An 18,423-nucleotide genomic window follows, 5' to 3' on the forward strand; every position below is an offset into this window, starting at 1 on the left:
TTTCTAATGAAAACAAACCTAACCTACTCAACCTCTCTTCATAGCTAGCACTTTTGGTTGTTACATTTTACCATAAAGGCAGATAAATGTAGCTCAATAGAGCCATACAGGTTTACAGCATGGAAACAGGCCCTTGGGCGCAACCTGTCCATGTTGTTCAGTTTTCACAATTAAACTAGTCTCATTTGCCTGCATTTGATCCATACCCCTCATATGTATCCCATCCATGCACCTTTCCAAATGACAAAATTGTACTTCCCTCTATTACTGTCTCTGGCAGCCTGTTACAGATACTCAATCACCCTGTGTGAGAAAAAAATTACCTCTCTGGACTGTCTTGTATCTCTCCTCGTCACCTTAAACCTATGCCCTCTAGTTTTATATTCTCCTAAAAAGGGGAAAAGCTGTTGGCTAACTATCTTATCCACAATTAAAGATCTCACAACACCAGGTTTAATTGGAAGCATTAGCTATCGGAGCACCACTCCTTCATCAGGTGGTTGTGAAGGAGCGGCGCTCTGAAAGCTAGTGCTTCCAATTAAACCTGTTGGACGATAACCTGGTGTTGAGAGATTTGTAACCTTGTACACCCCAGTCCAACACCGGCATCTCCTAATCATACCTTATCCATGCCTCCCATAATTTTAAGGTTACCCCTCAGTCTCCCAAAGAGTAGGGAAAAATGCCAATCAGCCCTTTCCTTATAACTCAAACCTTTACCCTAGATCTCTTTTTTCTACAACACTTCCCATGGCCCTTTCATTGACTGTCTAAGTCCTATCCTGGTTTAACCGACCAAAATGCGACACCTTGCATGTATCTAAATTAAACTCTATGTGCCATTCCTCAGCCCACTGGTCCAGTTGATCAAGTTCTCGTCCTATTTCCAGGTAACCTTCTTCACTGTCGACTATACCACCAACCTTGGTGTCATCTGCAAACTTTATAACCATACCTCCTAAATTCTCATCCAAGTCGTTTATGTGAATCATTTCTATAATTTTAAAAAGAGTTTTCCTTTCAAACAAAGGCTGTACACCCCTGTCTGTTAAAGGAAAATAATTTACATTGCTCCAAAGAAGAATTAGGTGAGACTCAAAACGTGCTGCCCACTGATGCTGCCAGACCTGCTGAGCTTCTCTGGCATTTATATTTTTAGTTCAGATTTCCAGCATCTGCAGAATTTTGTTTTTATTTGAGTATTTATATGGTGATGGTTTTCGACAGTTCAATAAACACTAAAAGCCATTAACCTGTTTTCAGTTCAAAGTAATGAAGAATTGATTTTGGTTTAGATAACTCCAAGATTTAAAGTTAGTAGGACAGTTAAGAGGAGACCTGGCTGGGGTCAGAAGTAAGGTAGGAGAAAGTTGTCCACTACCATTCTCCTTAAAGTAGTACAGGACAGTTCAGGGAAAACAGGGGAGAAAGTGAGGATTGCAGATGCTGGAGATCAGAATCAAAAGTGTGGCACTGGAAAAGCACAGCAGGTCAAGCAACATCCAAGAAGGAGAGTCGACATTTCGAGCATAAAGCACATTCCTGATGAAAGGCTTATGCCCGAAATGTCAGCTCTTCTACTCCTCGGATGCTGCCTGACCTGCTGTGCTTTTCCAGCGCCTCACCTTTTGGGTTCAGGGAAAACAGTCATCAGCAGTAAAGTTTAGCTTGTGCAACTTCCAAATCAGGAGAAATCTGTTGGAAATGTGCAGATTAGAAGCTGAGAAAGTTGAAGTTCTCAGTTTTATCCTTGGGGGCTGTTAGCTCAGTTGGCTGGTTGACTGGCTTAATGATGCAGAGTGACATCAACAGTATGTTTCAATTCCCACACCAGCTTAGATTACTATGAAGGTCACACCTCAGTCTCTGCACTTTCCCTGCAGTGTGGTGATCCTCAGGGTAAACCACAATGAGCTGTCTCTCTCTCTCTCGAAATCAGTTTTGGAATAGGAGGGATCTGTACCAATGGGACAGTCTCCACCTGAACCAATCTTGAACCAATGTTCTAGCAAAAAGGATAAACAGAGTAGTCATTAGGACTTTACACTAGTGAGTCAGGAGGAAGGGTGGGGGAAAACAACAGGAAGTATGATGGTAAACTGAAAGGAAAGCAGCACATTAGCATGTGTGCAGCAGGGTTTAACCAGATGACAGACTACGAAAGTAGTAATAAGGAAGGATAACTCAGGACATATTATTAGAAATGTTGGAATTCATAAAGGGGGTACAAAAAGTAGCATAAGGGCACTTTAACTGAATGCTTGTAACATTCATAAGGTAGATGAGTTAACGGCACAAATCATCACAAATCATATGAGTTAGCATCCGTTACACAGACATGGTTACAGGATGGTCACAACTGGGAGTTAAATATCCAGGGGTATCAGACTATTCAGAAGGACAGACAGGAAGGTAAGGGAGGTGGTGTGGCTCTGATATTTAAGGATGACATTAGGGCGGTGGTGAGAGATGATATAGGTTCTATGGAAAATAAGGTTGAATCCATTTCAGTGGAAATTAGGAATTCTAACAAAAAAATGTCACTGATATCTATAGGTGCAATCTATAGGCCATCAAATTACAATATTACAGTAGAACAGGTAATATAAAAAAAAACTAATGCTTGTAAAAATGGTATAGCAAAAACGTCAATTTACACGTCGATTGGTCAAACCAGCTCAGTCAGGGTAGCCTTGAGGAGGAGTTCATTGACTGTATCATAGAACATAGAACATAGAACATAGAAGAATACAGCACAGTACAGGCCCTTCGGCCCTCGATGTTGCGCTGATCAAAGCCCACCTAACCTACACTAACCCACTATCTCCATATACCTATCCAATGCCCGCTTAAGTACCCATAAAGAGGGAGAGTCCACTACTGCTACTGGCAGGGCATTCCATGAACTTACGACTCGCTGAGTGAAGAACCTACCCCTAACATCAGTCCTATATCTACCCCCCCCTTAATTTAAAGCTATGCCCCCTTGTAATAGCTGACTCCATACGTGGAAAAAGGTTCTCACTGTCAACCCTATCTAACCCCCTAATCATCTTGTACACCTCTATCAAATCACCCCTAAACCTTCTTTTCTCCAAAGAAAACAACCCCAAGTGCCTCAGCCTTTCCTCATAGGATTTTCCTACCATACCAGGCAACATCCTGGTAAACTTCCTCTGCACCCGTTCCAGTGCCTCCACATCCTTCCTATAGTATGGCGACCAAAACTGCACACAATATTCCAGATGTGGCCGCACCAGAGTCTTATACAACTGCAGCATGACCTCAGGACTCCGGAACTCAATTCCTCTACTAATAAAAGCCAGTACGCCATATGCCTTCTTCACTGCACTATTTACCTGGGTGGCAACTTTCAGAGATCTGTGTACACGGACACCAAGATCCCTCTGCTCTTCCACACTACCAAGTAGTCTACCATTAGCCCAGTAATCCATCTTTTTATTACTCTTACCAAAGTGAATCACTTCACACTTAGCTACATTGAACTCCATTTGCCACCTTTCTGCCCAGCTCTACAGCTTCTCTATATCCCGCTGTAACCTGCCATATCCTTCCTCACTGTCTACAACTCCTCCGACTTTCGTATCATCCGCAAACTTGCTCACCCAACCTTCTAACCCTTCCTCCAGGTCATTTATAAAAATGACAAACAGCAATGGTCCCAAAACAGATCCTTGCGGAACACCACTAGTTACGGCACTCCAAGATGAACCTTTGCCATCAACTACTACCCTCTGTCTTCTTCCAGAGAGCCAATTCCTAATCCAAACCTCCAACTCACCCTCAATGCCATATCTCTGTATTTTCTGCAGTAGCCTACCATGGGGGACCTTATCAAACACCTTACTAAAATCCATATATACCACATCTACCGCTTTCCCCTCATCTACCTCCTTAGTCACCTTCTCAAAGAATTCAATAAGGTTTGTGAGGCACGACCTGCCCTTCACAAAACCATGCTGACTATCCTTGATCACATCATTCTTATCCAGATGTGCATAAATCCTATCCCTTACAATTCTCTCTAAGACTTTGCCCACAACAGAAGTGAGACTCACTGGCCTATAGTTACTAGGATTATCCCTACTCCCCTTCTTGAACAAGGGAACCACGTTTGCTAGCCTCCAGTCCTCTGGCACTACTCCTGTCGACAAAGAGGATAGTTTATCCTTGATAATTTACTGGAACAGTATGTAATGGAACTGACAAGGGAGCAAGTACCCTAAATCTGGTCCTGTGTAATGAGACAGAAATAATTAATGAGGCCACAATTAGGGATTACCTTGGAAGGAGCGACTACAGTGTGGTTGAATTTAAAATACAGACGTAAAGTGAGAAGATAAAATCCAACACTAGGGTCCTGTGCTTAAACAAAGGTAACTACAATAGGATGAGGAAGTAGACTAGAAACAAAGATTTTATGGTGGGACAGTTGACTACCAGTCGAGGACTTACAAAGCAATTTTTCAAAGTGCTCAGCAAACCTATATACCAGTGAAAAGGACGGACTGTAGGAAAAGGGATAATCTGCCATGGGCGTCTAAGAAAATAAAAGGAGGCTATCAAATTGAAAGAGAAGGCATACAAAATGGCCAAGAACAGTGGGAAACTAGAAGATTGCGAAAGCTTTAAAGGTCAACAGAAGCCACAAAAAGAGCTATAAAGTAAGATAGATGATGTGAAAAAAACTAGCTCAATATAAAAACTTAAAATATATAAGAGTGGCTAAAGTAAACATTGAGAAGAGGGATTTCATAATGGGATAAAGGAAATGGCCAAGACATTGAATAGGTATATTGTGTCTGTCTTCACAGGGGAAGAAACTAATAACATGCCAACAATTGGCAAGAGACGAAGGTAGGTGAGGACCTGGAAACAATTATCACGAAAGAGGTAATGTTGGCCAAGCTAATGGAGCTACAGGAAGACAAGGTTCCAGGCCCTGATGGAACGCATCCCAGGGTACTAAAAGATATGGTGGGAGAAATAGCAAATGCGCTCATGGTAATTTTCCATAATTCACTGAACTCTGGAACAGTTCCAGCAGATTGGAAAACAACAAATGTGATGCCACTGTTTAAAAAGGGAGGAGGACATAAGATGGGGAATTATAGGCCGATTAGCTTAACTTGTGCAGTGGGGAAAACGCTTGTGCCTATTATCAAGGAAGAAATAGCAAGGCATCAAGGTAGAAATTGTCCCTTTGGGCAGACACAGCATGGGTTCATGACGGGCACGTCATTCTTAACTAATCTACAGGAATTCTGTAAAGACATTTATGAACACTGCAGACAACAGGGACTCAGCAGATGCAGTGTATCTAGATTTCCAAAAGGCATTCAATAAGGTGCAACACAAAAAGGTTATTGCATAAGATAAAGATGCATGGCTTTACAGACAATGTATTAGCATGGATAGAGGACTGGTTAACCAACAGGAAGCAAAGAATGGGAATAAATGGATGCTATTCTGGTTGGCAATCAGTGACTAGTGGTATGCCTCAGGGATCAGTGTTGGGGTTGCAATTATTCACAACGTACACAGATGATTAGGAGTTGGGGACCACGTGTCAAAGTTTGCAGATGACATTAAGATAAGTGGTAGAGCAAAGTGTGACTTTCACCTTGGTTATGGAGAGAGATAGGTGCGTGCAACAAGGTATGTTTTACAATTGGGGGAAGGGTAAATTCGATGCTGCAAGACAGGATCTGAGGAGCATAAGTTGGGAGCATAGGCTGTCAGGGAAGGATGTCGTTGAAATGTGAAACTTTTTCAAGAAACAGATACGACGTGTCTTTGATATGTATGTACTTGTCAGGCAGGAAAGAGATGGTCGTGAGAAGAAACCTTGGTTGACGGGGGAGGTTGAATGTCTAGTAAAGAGGAAGTAGGAGGCTTACATAAGGTTGAAGAAACAAAGTTCAGACAGAACATTGGAGGGATAACAGGATAGCCAGGAGGTAGCTGAAGAAAGGGATTAGGAGAGCTAAGAGAGGGCATGAAAAATCTTTGGTGGGTAGGATCAAGGATTAGAAGAGGTCTTGAATGAGTACTTTTCTTCAGTATTTATAAATGAGAGGGACCGTATTGTTGAAGAGGAGAATATGAAACGGACTGGTAAGCTAGAGGAGATATTTGTTAGGAAGGAAGATGTGTTGGGCATTTTGAAAAACTTGAGGATAGACAAGTCCCCCGGGTCTGACGGGATATATCCTAGGATTATGTGAGAAGCAAGAAAGGAAATTGCAGAGCCGTTGGCAATGATCTTTTCGTCTTCACTGTCAACGGGGGTGGTACCAGGGGACTGGAGAGTGGCGAATGTTGTGCCCCTGTTCAAAAAAGGGAATAGGGATAACCCCGGGAATTACAGGCCAGTTTGTCTACCACCGAAGTAAGACTAAGAAATGGAAAGGGTACTAAGGGATAGGATTTATGAGAATCTGGAAAGACACTGCTTGATTAGGGACAGCCAGCACGGATTTGAGAAGGGTAGGTCTTGCCTTACAAGTCTTATTGAATTCTTTGAGGAGGTGACCAAGCATGTGGATGAGGGTAGAGCAGTGGATGTAGTGTACATGGATTTTAGTAAGGCATTTAATAAGGTTCCCCATGGTAGGCGTATGTGGAAAGTCAGGAGGCAGGGAAAGTGGGAAATTTGGCCTGTTGGATAGAGAACTGGCTAACCAGTCGAAGTCAGAGAGTGGTGGTAGATGGTAAATATTCAGCCTGGAGCCCAGTTACAAGTGGAGTTCCGCAGGAATCAGTTCTGGGTCCTCTGCTGTTTGCAATTTTTATTAATGACTTGGATGAGGGAGTTGAAGAGTGGGTCAGTAAATTTGCAGACAACACGAAGATTGGTGGAGTTGTGGATAGTGAGGAAGGCTGTTGTCGGCTGCAAAGGGACTTAGATATGATGCAGAGCTGCGCTGAGAAGTGGCAGATGGAGTTCAACCCTGCCAAGTGTGAGGTTGTCCATTTTGGAAGGACAAATAAGAATGCAGAATACAGGGTTACCGGTAGGGTTCTTAGTAAGGTGGAGGAGCAGAGGGATCTTGGGGTCTATGTTCATAGCTCTTTGAAAGTTGCCACTCAGGTGGATAGAGTTTGTAAGAAGGCCTATGGTGTATTAGCGTTCATTAGCAGAGGGATTGAATTCAAGAGTCGTGAGGTGATGTTGCAGCTGTACAGGACCTTGGTAAGGCCACATTTGGAGTACTGTGTGCAGTTCTGGTCGCCTCACTTTAGGAAAGATGTGGAAGCTTTGGAGAGGGTGCAGAGGAGATTTATCAGGATGTTGCCAGGAATGGAGAATTGGTCGTACGACGATAGGTTGAGAGTGCTAGGCCTTTTCTCATTGGAGGGGCGAAGGATATGGGGTGACTTGATAGAGGTTTATAAGATGATCAGGGGAATAGATAGAGTAGACAGTCAGAGACTTTTTCCACGGGTACAACAGAGTGTTACAAGGGGACATAAATTTAAGGTGAAGGGTGGAAGGTATAGGGGAGATGTCAGGGGTGGGTTCTTTACCCAGAGAGTGGTGGGGACATGGAATGCGCTGCCTGTGGGAGTGGCAGAGGCAGAATCATTGGTGACCCTTAAGCGACAATTGGATAGGTGCTTAAGCTAGGCCAAATGTTCGGCACAACATCGTGGGCCAAAAGGGCCTTTTCTGTGCTGTATTGTTCTACGTTCTATGACTGTGAAACTTTGCAAAGGGACACAGGCAGTTTCAGTGAGTGGGCAAAGGTCTAGCAGATGGAATACAATATTAATGTGAAGTCATCCATTTCAGTAGGAATAATGGTAAAAAAAGGCTATTACTTGAGTGGCAAGAAATTGCAGCATGCCACTGTGCAGAGGGACCTGGGTGTCCTTGTGCATGAATGACAGAAGACTGGTCTGCGGGCACAACAGATAATTAAGGTGGCAAATGGAATTTTGCCCTTCACTGCTCAAGGGATTGAGTTTAAAATCAGAGGGGTAATGTTACAGCTGGTGAGGCCACACCTGGAATACTGTGTGCAGCTTTGGTCTCCTTACTTGAGAAAGAATGTACTGGCACTGGAGGGGTGCAGAGGAGGTTCACTGGGTTGATTCCAGAGTCGAGGGGTTGGCTTATGAGGAGAGGCTGAGTAGACTGGAATTATATTCATTGGAATTTAGAAGAATGAGGGGAGAATCTTATAAAACATAATTATGAAGGGAATAGACAAGAAAGAAGTAGAGTGGATGCTTCCACTGGCTGGTGAAAGTAGGACAAGAGGGCATAGCCTCAAGGTTAGAGGGAGCAGATTTCGGACTGAATTGAGGAGGAACATCTTCACCCAGAGGGTTGTGAATCAGTGGAATTCCCTGCCCAGTGAAGTAGTTGAAGCTACTTCAGTAAATGTTTTTAAAGATAGATAATTTTTTGAACAATAAAGGACTTAAGGGTGGGCATGTGGAGCTGAGTCTGCAAAAAGATCAGCCCTGATCGTATTGAATGGTGGAGCAGGCTTGAAGAACCAGATGGCCTACTCCTGCTCAGAGATCTTATGTTCTTATAATGAACGAGCAGCCTTATGGTCTGGAAGGACTATGGAAAATTTACCTTTATTAATATTCACGTAGGAACCTGGGGGAACAATTGGTGAAGTGGAATTTATTAAAAAATGATATAAAAAGGGGATTTCTCTAGATTTGAACTTCTAAACATTGGTGTTAGCTAATAGGTTGAAAAATTTGTTTTGCTGCACTTTTTTTTAAGATTAGATTAGATTACCTACAGTGTGGAAACAGGCCCTTCGGCCCAACTAGACCACACCAACTCTCCGAAGAGTAACATTCCCCTGTGACTAATGCACCTAACGCTATGGGCAATTTAGCATGGCCAATTCACCTAACCTGCACATCTATGGACTGTGGAAGGAAACCGGAGCACCTGGAGGAAACCCACGCAGACACGGGGAGAATGTGCAAACTCCACACAGACAGTCGCCCGAGGCTGGAATCAAACGTGGGACCCTGGTGCTGTGAGGCAGCAGTGCTAACCACTGAGCCACCATGCCACCCTACACTGGTTCTTCTAAATTGCTTTCTATAACCAGACAGGATGTTTCAGTGAACAATCACCAAGTTCACTCATTTTTTTGAAAACAATTGATTTATCAAACCAGATTTAATTCTGGGATCTGATATATCCAGCAGTAACATCAGCTAGGATCATAAGGTGAACTTTGCTTTTGCAAAGTTGTCATGTGACCCAATAACCACCTGAACAGGCAAATAAACCCAGATTTAATTAGTTATGCTGGCAAAGCACTCCAACAGTGTGGCACGATCTCAGTAGTCACCCTCCCACAGTGCAGGAGCCTCTCAGTACGCACCCTCCCAGTGCAGGGGTGTCTCAGTACGCACCCCCCCACAGTGCAGGGGTGTCTCAGTACGCAACCCCCCACAGTGCAGGGGTGTCTCAGTACCCACCTCCCCACAGTGCAGGGGTGTCTCAGTACGCACCCCCCACAGTGCAGGGGTGTCTCAGTACGCACCCTCCCACAGTGCAGGGGTGTCTCAGTACCCACCTCCCCACAGTGCAGGGGTGTCTCAGTACGCAACCCCCCACAGTGCAGGGGTGTCTCAGTACCCACCTCCCCACAGTGCAGGGGTGTCTCAGTACGCACCCCCCACAGTGCAGGGGTGTCTCAGTACGCACCCTCCCACAGTGCAGGGGTGTCTCAGTACGCACCCTCCCACAGTGCAGGGGTGTCTCAGTACACAACCCCCCACAGTGCAGGGGTGTCTCAGTACCCACCTCCCCACAGTGCAGGGGTGTCTCAGTACGCACCCTCCCACAATGCAGGGGTGTCTCAGTACCCACCCTCCCACAATGCAGGGGTGTCTCAGTACCCACCTCCCCACAGTGCAGGGGTGTCTCAGTACGCACCCCCCCACAGTGCAGGGGTGTCTCAGTACGCAACCCCCCACAGTGCAGGGGTGTCTCAGTACCCACCTCCCCACAGTGCAGGGGCCTCTCAGTACACACCCCCGCCCACAGTGCAGGGGCCTCTCAGTACACACCCCCGCCCACAGTGCAGGGGCCTCTCAGTACACACCCCCGCCCACAGTGCAGGGGCCTCTCAGTACACACCCCCGCCCACAGTGCAGGGGTCTCTCAGTACGCACCCTCCCACAGTGCAGGGGTCTCTCAGTACGCACCCTCCCACAGTGCAGGGGTCTCTCAGTACGCACCCTCCCACAGTGCAGCACTTCTTCAGTAATACTGGGGTGGGGGTGGGGAAGTGGCGTCATTGCTGCTATTATTGCTGAACTGTTAATCCAGAGACCCAGGTAATGTTATGGAATCGGGATTCAGATCTTGCCATCCCAGATGTTGGAAATTGAATTCAATATAAAAATGCGGAATTACGAGTCTAATGATGACCACGAGTTGTCGATTGTCATGAAAAACCCATCTGGTTCATCAATGCCCTTTAAGGAAGGAAACTGCCATCCTTACCTGGTCTGGCTGACATGTGACTCCAGACCCACAGCAACTCTTAACTGCCCAGTTGGCAATTAGGAGTGGGCAATAAATGCTGGCCGATGCAGTGACACCCTCATCCAGTGAAAGAATAAGATGACAATATGGCTCCAACAGTGTGGCACTCCCTCAGTAATGACCCTCCATCTCATAAATATGTAAACAAGGAACAACAGAAGGCAACTCAGCCCTTTAAGCCTGCTCCATCATACAATAAAATCTTAATTTTAAGCTTGACACGATACTCCTGCTTTTTTAAAATTAATGCTGTGGCCCTTGCGGAAACCAAACTGAGCATTCCTAAGCAGGTGCTGTTGGATAGCACTGTTGATGACACTTTCCATCACTTTACCAATGGTTGAGAGTAGGCTGATGGAGTGGTAACTGGCTGGGTTTGATATTGTCCTGATTTTTATGTACAGGACATACCCTAGGCAGTATCTAACATTGTCAGGTAGATGCCAGTATTGTAGCTGTACTGGAACATCTTGGCTAGAAGAGCAGCAAGCTCTGGAGCACAAGTCTTCAGTATTATTGCCAGAATCTTGTTAGAATCCATAACCTTCGCAGTATCTTGCGCCTTCAACTATTTCTTGATATCAATGTGCAATGAATCAAATTAGATGAAGATGGGCAGCTGTAACATTTGGTACCTCTGGAGTTTGGGATGAATCACCCACTTGGCATTTCTGGCTGAAGATTGCTGCGAGTGCTTCAGCCTTATCCTATGCACCGATGTTTAGGGCTCTCCCGTCATTGAGGAGGGGGATATTTGTGGAGTCTTTTCCTTCAGTGAGTCCACCACTTTTCACTACTGAATGTGGTAGGACTGCAGAATATAGATCTGATCCGCTGATTGTGGGATTGCTTAGCTCTGCCTATCACTGCTTTCCTATGCTTTTTGGTATGTAAGTAGTCCTGTTTGCTGGCTTCACCAGGTCGACACCTCGTTTTTTTTTTTAAGTGCGCCTGGTGCTGTTCCTGCAGTCCCGAGATCCTTCATCCCTTTGTAATAAGATTCTCCATCCACTGCCTTTTGATGAAGGGAATTCTAAAGACACTAAACCCTCAGAGAAAAGTTTCCTCATCTCTGTTTTACATGGCTGCTTATTTCTAAACAGCGACGCCTAATTTTAGATTCTCCCACAAGAGAAAACATCCACCCAGTCAAATTGCCTCAGGATCTTATATGATTCAATCAAGTCCTCACTGACCAGTCTAAACTCCAGAGAGTACGGACCTAGACTGCCCAGCCTACTGTACTGTCATACAGTACAGAACAAGCCTTCGAGCCTATACTGCCAAAACTACACTAAATCTGCATCAGTTCACCTTCCAGCAGTAGGACCATTGCCTTGAATGTTATGACATATCAAGTGCTCATTCAAGTACTTTTTATTGTGAGGTTACCGGAATCTACCACTCTCCTGGGCAGTGCACTTCAAATCCAACCATCTTCTGGGTGAAACACTTCTTTTACCACAAAGAACCCACTGTTAACCACTAACAGTGCCCATTAGCAGCTATTCATTCTCCCAAGCTGACCTTTACCCGCTCGGTCTACTCAACTGGTTTTCCCTCTCTCTGGCCTTCATTTCCACCATTCGTTTACTCTACCCACCTTCTCTCACATTTACCCTGAATGTCAACCTTGCCCTAGCTGAAATCAGTTCTGAAGGGTCACTGGAGCTGAAATATTAACTCTGGTTTCTCTCACAGATGCTGCCAGACCTGCTGAGTTTGTCCAGTAATTTCTGTTTGTCAGCATCAACCGCTCTTTGGTTTTTTTTTAAACAAATTTTTTCAGCTTCCTTTTAAACTTCCTGCCTATTTTCTATTCACCTTGCCCATGCCTCTTTAAGATCTTATACACTTTGATCAGGGTCCCCCTCAGCCTTCTCTGCTCTAAAGAAAACAACCTGAGTTTATCCAGCCTCTCTTTATCGCTAAGCTGCTTCATCCCAGGCAACATCCTGGTAAATCTCCTCTGCACCCCGCCCCATATCCTTCCAAAAGTGCAGTAACCAGAACTGCATACAGAGTTGGCCTAACCAAGTTCTGTACAGCCCCCTCTCTTATAATCTATGCATCATCTGAGAAATGCAAGTGTCCTGTATGCCTTCTGAGACACTCTATTAACCTGTCCTGCCACCATTAGGGATCTGTGGACAAACACCCCAAGATGTCGGTGGAGTTGTGGATAGTGACGAAGGATGTAGTAGTTTGCAGAGAGACATAGATAGGATGCAGAGCTGGGCTGAGAGGTGGCAAATGGAGTTTAATGTGGACAAGTGTGAGGTGATACACTTTGGACGGAGTAATCAGAATGCAAAGTACTGGGCTAATGGTAAGATTCTTGGGAGTGTAGATGAGCAGAGAGAGCTCGGTGTCGATGTACACAGATCCCTGAAAGTTGCCACCCAGATTAACAGGGTTGTTAAGAAGGCATACAGTGTTTTGGCCTTTATTAATACAGGGATGGAGTTCCAGAACCAGGAGCTTATGCTGCAGCTGTACAAAGCTCTGGTACGGCCACACTTGGAGTATTGTGTACAGTTCTGGTCACCGCATTATAAGGAGGATGTGGAAGCTTTGGAGAGGGTGCAGAGGAGATTTACTAGGATGTTGCCTGGTATGGAGGGAATGTCTTATGAGGAAAGTCTGAGGGCCTTGAGGCTGTTCTCGTTAGAGAGAAGAAGGTTGAGAGGTGACTTAATAGTAACATACAAGACAATCAGAGGATTAAATAGGGTGGACAGGGAGAGCCTTTTTCGAAGTATGGGGACGGCAAACATGAGAGGACACAACTTTAAAGTGAGGGGAGATAGGTATAAGAGAGATGTCAGCGGTAGTTTCTTTACTCAGAGAGTAGTAAGGGTATGGAATGCTTTGCCTGCAACGGTAGTAGATTCGCCAAATTTAAGTGGATTTAAGTCGTCATTGGACAGGCATATGGATGTACATGGAATAGTGTAGGTGGGATGGGCTTCAGATTGGTATGACAGGGCGGCGCAACATCGAGGGCCGAAGGGCCTGTACTACGCTGTTATGTTCTATGTCTTTGTTTCTTTCAGATTCCTAGTGTCCTATCATTCATTAAGAACTCCCTTGTCTTGTTCCTTCTTCCAAAGTACATCGCCTCACACTTATCAGGGTCAAATTCCACCTGCTACTGATGAGTGCTTTCAATGAAGAAATTATGAGCATTGGGTTTCTAATCAATCATACTCCCAATGGCCATCCACTGAATATCACGCCCAGGAAATGCTGAAGAAACCGATTATACTTCAACAGAAGCTTAAAACAAACAAGGAGCTGTAGTAGGCCATTTGATCCCTTTGAGCCTGTGCCACTATTCGATCAATTCACTGTCGATCTGACTGTGGCCTCAACTCCACTCACCTGTCTGAACCCAGATACTCTTTTGGTTTCCTCGTCAATCTATCCACCTCTACTTTAAAGGTATGCAGTGATTCTGCCTGCATCATTTTCTAGAAAGAAAACTTCAAAGACTCAAGACCCTCAGGAGAAAATGTCTCCTCACCTCTGTCTCAGATAGTTGAAGACTATTAGAACAGACATGATCTCATTGAATGGCAGAGCATATTCAATGGGTAGAATAACCTAATTCTCTCCTAGTCCTATGGCCTTGTTTTTAAACTGTGCTCCAATTTTCGTTCAATTTCTGACAATAGGCAAAGTACTGAAATGCGACTACAAGGCTTTCTTAGGTTAAGGGTCAGGGTCATATTCAGCTGCCCGGTTGAGAGTTTCTACCTACCTCCCCCCAGGTGCCCGCAGCATCGCGCAGGTTGTTCTTGTGGTAGGACAGCTGTCGTATGCAGTTGTTGACGGCAATGCTGCTCTTTCCTGGAGCAAGGTCCTCCTCCAACATCTCCACCCAACCAAGAGAGCGGACGGAAAAACACTGCAGAAACCAAAGCCACAGTCATTCCTGCACATTCATTACAACATCAGGAATCAGCAGAATAGAGGCTGTGGATGGGAAAGGACTCGTGCTGGAGAATGGAACTTGTGAGAAGGGTTGGGAGTTAGTGGTCAACAGCTTTCGGAGTATGGAGGTTGACACTGCTGGACAATGGAACAGGAGTCACACCACAATTCCATAAAACTCATTTTAGCATTCCCCTGGGTACCCGCCTTCAGTTCTTGACAATGCCTCTCAGAACAGAGATAAGAGTCTTGGAGGAGTGCAGCACAGATTCAGTGGCCTGATACCAGGATTAAGAGGTCAGGCTGTAGATAGATCTGCAGTGCCCAGAACAAACAGACATTAATTGACAGTTAGTGATGCAAGAGGAAGTTAGGTTACAGCTCAGCCCACAATGGAGAAGGCTAGAGAGGCTGAATCACTTTTTGAGAATGACAGACTGGAAGAACTTATCCTGTATTCTGTCTTTTGCAACACACCAGCAAAATCCAAGTGATCACTGGCTCACAATGTGCAACAAACTGGGAATTTCTTTGAGCAGAAAGGTGAGAAAATAGGAACTTGTTAAATTGAGGCACTAAGCAGCAACCCTCTTTGGACAGGGCAGGGAGATGCACTCTCAGATCAAAAGTTTTATTCTGTGCCTAACCAGATGATCTACCTGCCCATAGAACATTTACTGAAGACAGTGTAGAGGTAGCTTTATGCTGTATCTAACCCCGTGCTGTCCCTGTCCCGGGAGTGTTTGATGGGGAACAGTATACAGGCAGCTTTACTCTGAATCTAGACCCATACTGTCGCTGTCCTGGATGCGTTTGATGGGGACAGTGTAGAGGCAGCATTACCTTCAGTTTACTTCAAGGGAATAAAGAGAGCTTTATGTTCTATGTGAGAGTGTATAGGGAGCTTTAATTTCAGTTTAAATGATACTCTATCTAACCTTATGTTGCCCTCAACAGGGAATGTTTAATAAAGTCAGTGTCAAGGGAGCTTTAACTTCAGTTTGACTCTCTACCTAACCCCATGCTATTATGAAGAGAGGTCACTGGACCTGAAACATTAACTCTGATTTCTCTCCACACAAGCTGCCAGATCTACTGATAGTTGCAGCAATTTCTGTTTTTCTATCCCCATGCTATATCTGTCCTGGGAGTGTTTAATTGCGACAGTTTAGAAGTACCTTTACTTTCTGTTTAAAAGTGTGGAGAGAGCTTTAATTTCAGTTTAAAACAGTGGAGAAAGTTTTATTCTGTATCTAATATTAGCCTGAGGTTCTAGATTACTACTCCAGCAACACTGCCACTACACCACCACTCACCTTTGACTCATCAGCAGTATTTAGGATATTTTTGTAATTATCCTCTTCTGTTTGACCTCTGAGGGAAAGAAATAACAAAGTTAAAATGGATTTTATTAATTTGTCAAAACTTTGTTAAATAATGTCAGCGCAACATTGAGGGCCAAAGGGCCTGTTCTGCGCTGTATTGTTCTATGTTCTAAGAAACAGCAAAGTTGGATCTATTGGGACTTTTTTCATTGGAGTATACAAGACTCAGGGGCGACACATCAATAAGGTAAATAGCCAACAGCTTTTCCACATGGTAGGGGAGTCTAAATCTTGAGGGCATAGGTTTAAGGTGAGAGGGGGAGATATAAAAGAGTCCAGAGGGGCAACTTTTGTCTCACAGAGTGTGATGAGTGTCTATAACAGGCTGGCCAGAGGGAGTAGTGGAAGCAAACACAATTTTGTCATTTAGACAGGTACATGAATGGGATAGGTATGGAGGGAGATGGATAAATGCAAGCAAATGGGACTAGTTTCATTTGCGATAACTGAGCAGCATGGGCAAGTTAGACCGAAGGACCTGTTTCCATGCTGTAGACCTCTATACCTCTATGACTCTAACTGGGGGAGAGCCAGGGGAAGGGAGGTAGGCAGATAAGGATGTCATCACAGAGTGTTTAGAATTACACAATGGGAATGCACAAAGTCAACAGGAATTTATGAAAGAGAAATCATATTTGACAAACCTACTGACGTTTTTTGAAGATGAAATGGCAGAATAGATAAGGGAAAACCAGTGGATACAATATAGTTGCATTTTCAGAAAGCTTTTGACAAAGCCCTGTACAAGAGGTTATTGTCCAAAATTAAAGCACATGGGATTGATGTTAATATAGTTGCAGGGAGTGAAAACTGGTTAACGGACAGGAAACAAACAGTAGGAATAACTGGACATGTTTCAGAGTGCAAGGTGGTGACAAGGAAGGTAACACATGAAGGGTCCCAGCTATTCACAATATAAATCAACAATTTGGATGAGGGAGCCAAATGCTCTATTTCCAAATTTGCTGAAAACACACAACTAGTTGGCAGAGAATGACAAAGAGAATTTAAAGAAGCTTCAATGCAATTTAGATAATCGAGTAGGAAAATACATGGTATGTGCAGAATAATGTGGATAAGCACAAAGTTGTCCACTTTGATAGAAAAAAACAGAACATCAGAGTATCATTTAAATGCTGGTAGATTGAGAAATACTGATATACAGAGAGCCCTGGCTCTCCTTGCCCATCAGTTACTGAAAGCAAGTGCAGATGCAGCAAGCATTCAGGAAGGTAAATGTATGGGGACCTAAATTATAGTTTGAGTACACAGGACGTTGAGAGTAGTGAGGTCATAAATAAGATTTCACGGTCGCAAGAAGGCACTGGCCAGCAAGAAGTTGGTTTGAAGTGTATCTACTTCGACGCCAGGAACATTGTGAATAAGGTGGGTGAACTTGCAGCATGCACTGGTACCTGGAATTTTGATGTTTTGGCCATTTGGAGATATATGTAGAGCAGAGACAGGAATGGTTATTGCAGGTTCCGGGATTTAGATGTTTCAGTAAGAACAGAGAAAATGGTAAAAAAAAACGGTACAGGATGGCATTGTTAGTCAAGGACAGTACTATGGTAGCTGAAAGGACACTTGAGGACTCACCTGGGTTACTATGGGCTAAGGTACAAAACAGGAAAGGGGAGGTTACCCTGTGGGGAGTTTTCTATAGGCCTCTGAATAGTTTCAGCGATGTAGAGGAAAGGATAGCAAAGAGGATTCTCAATAGGAGCAAGAGTGACAGGGCAATTGTTATAGAGGACTTTAACTTTCCAAATATTGACTGGGAATACTATAGTTCAAGTACTTTAGATGGGCCAGTTTTTGTCCAGTGTGTGCAGGAGGGTTGCTTGACACAGTATGTAGACAGACCAACAAGGGGCAAGACCACATTAGATTTGGTACAGAGTAATAAACCTGGCCAGGTGTTACAGTTGGAGGTAGGTGAGCACTTTGGTGATAGTGATCACAATTCGTTATGTTTAGTGATGGTAAGGGATAGGTATATACCGCAGGGCAAGAGTTATAGCTGGGGGAAGAGCAATTACAATGCAATTAGGCAGGATTTAGGATGCATAGGATGGGGATGGAAACTGCAGGGGATGGGCACAATTGAAACGTGGTGTTTAATCAAGGAAACGTTACTGCGGGTCTTTGATAAGTATGCACTGGTCAGGCAGGGAGGAAGTTGTAGAGTGTGGGAGCCATGGTTTACTCAGGAAGTGGAATCTCTTGTCAAGAGGAAGGTGGAAGCTTATGTTAGGATGAGATGTGATGGCTCAGTTAGGGAGATTGACAGTTACAAGTTAGCCAGGAAAGACCTAAAGAGAGAGAGGGGCCATGAGAAGTTGTTGGCAGATAGGATCAAGAAAAACCCTAAGGCTTTCTATAGATAGATCAGGATTAAAAAAAATGTCTAGAATAAGATTAGGGCCAATCAAGAATAGTAGTGGGGAGTTGTGTGTGTAGTTTAGATCAGAATGGTGCTGGAAAAGCACAGCAGGTCAGGCAGCATCCGAGAAGCAGGAAAATCGACGTTTCAGGCAA

The 18,423-nt window shown here is 44.4% G+C and overlaps 1 protein-coding gene across 3 annotated transcripts in view; it reads right to left on the reverse strand.

Annotated features, from left to right (window-relative positions):
* Positions 1–18,423, reverse strand: part of apbb1 (amyloid beta (A4) precursor protein-binding, family B, member 1 (Fe65)) — a 136,567-nt gene that overhangs the window by 44,082 nt on the left and 74,062 nt on the right. For all 3 annotated transcript variants that reach the window (XM_072576674.1, XM_072576673.1, XM_072576672.1), the window contains exons 5-6: positions 15,814–15,871; positions 14,325–14,471 (exon numbers count right to left, since the gene is read on the reverse strand). In XM_072576674.1, the coding sequence (XP_072432775.1) occupies positions 14,325–14,471; positions 15,814–15,871 (205 nt within the window). The remainder of the gene's footprint in view (positions 1–14,324; positions 14,472–15,813; positions 15,872–18,423) is intronic.

Source organism: Chiloscyllium punctatum, chromosome 9 (assembly GCF_047496795.1).
Source record: "Chiloscyllium punctatum isolate Juve2018m chromosome 9, sChiPun1.3, whole genome shotgun sequence".
Lineage (NCBI taxonomy): Eukaryota > Metazoa > Chordata > Chondrichthyes > Orectolobiformes > Hemiscylliidae > Chiloscyllium > Chiloscyllium punctatum.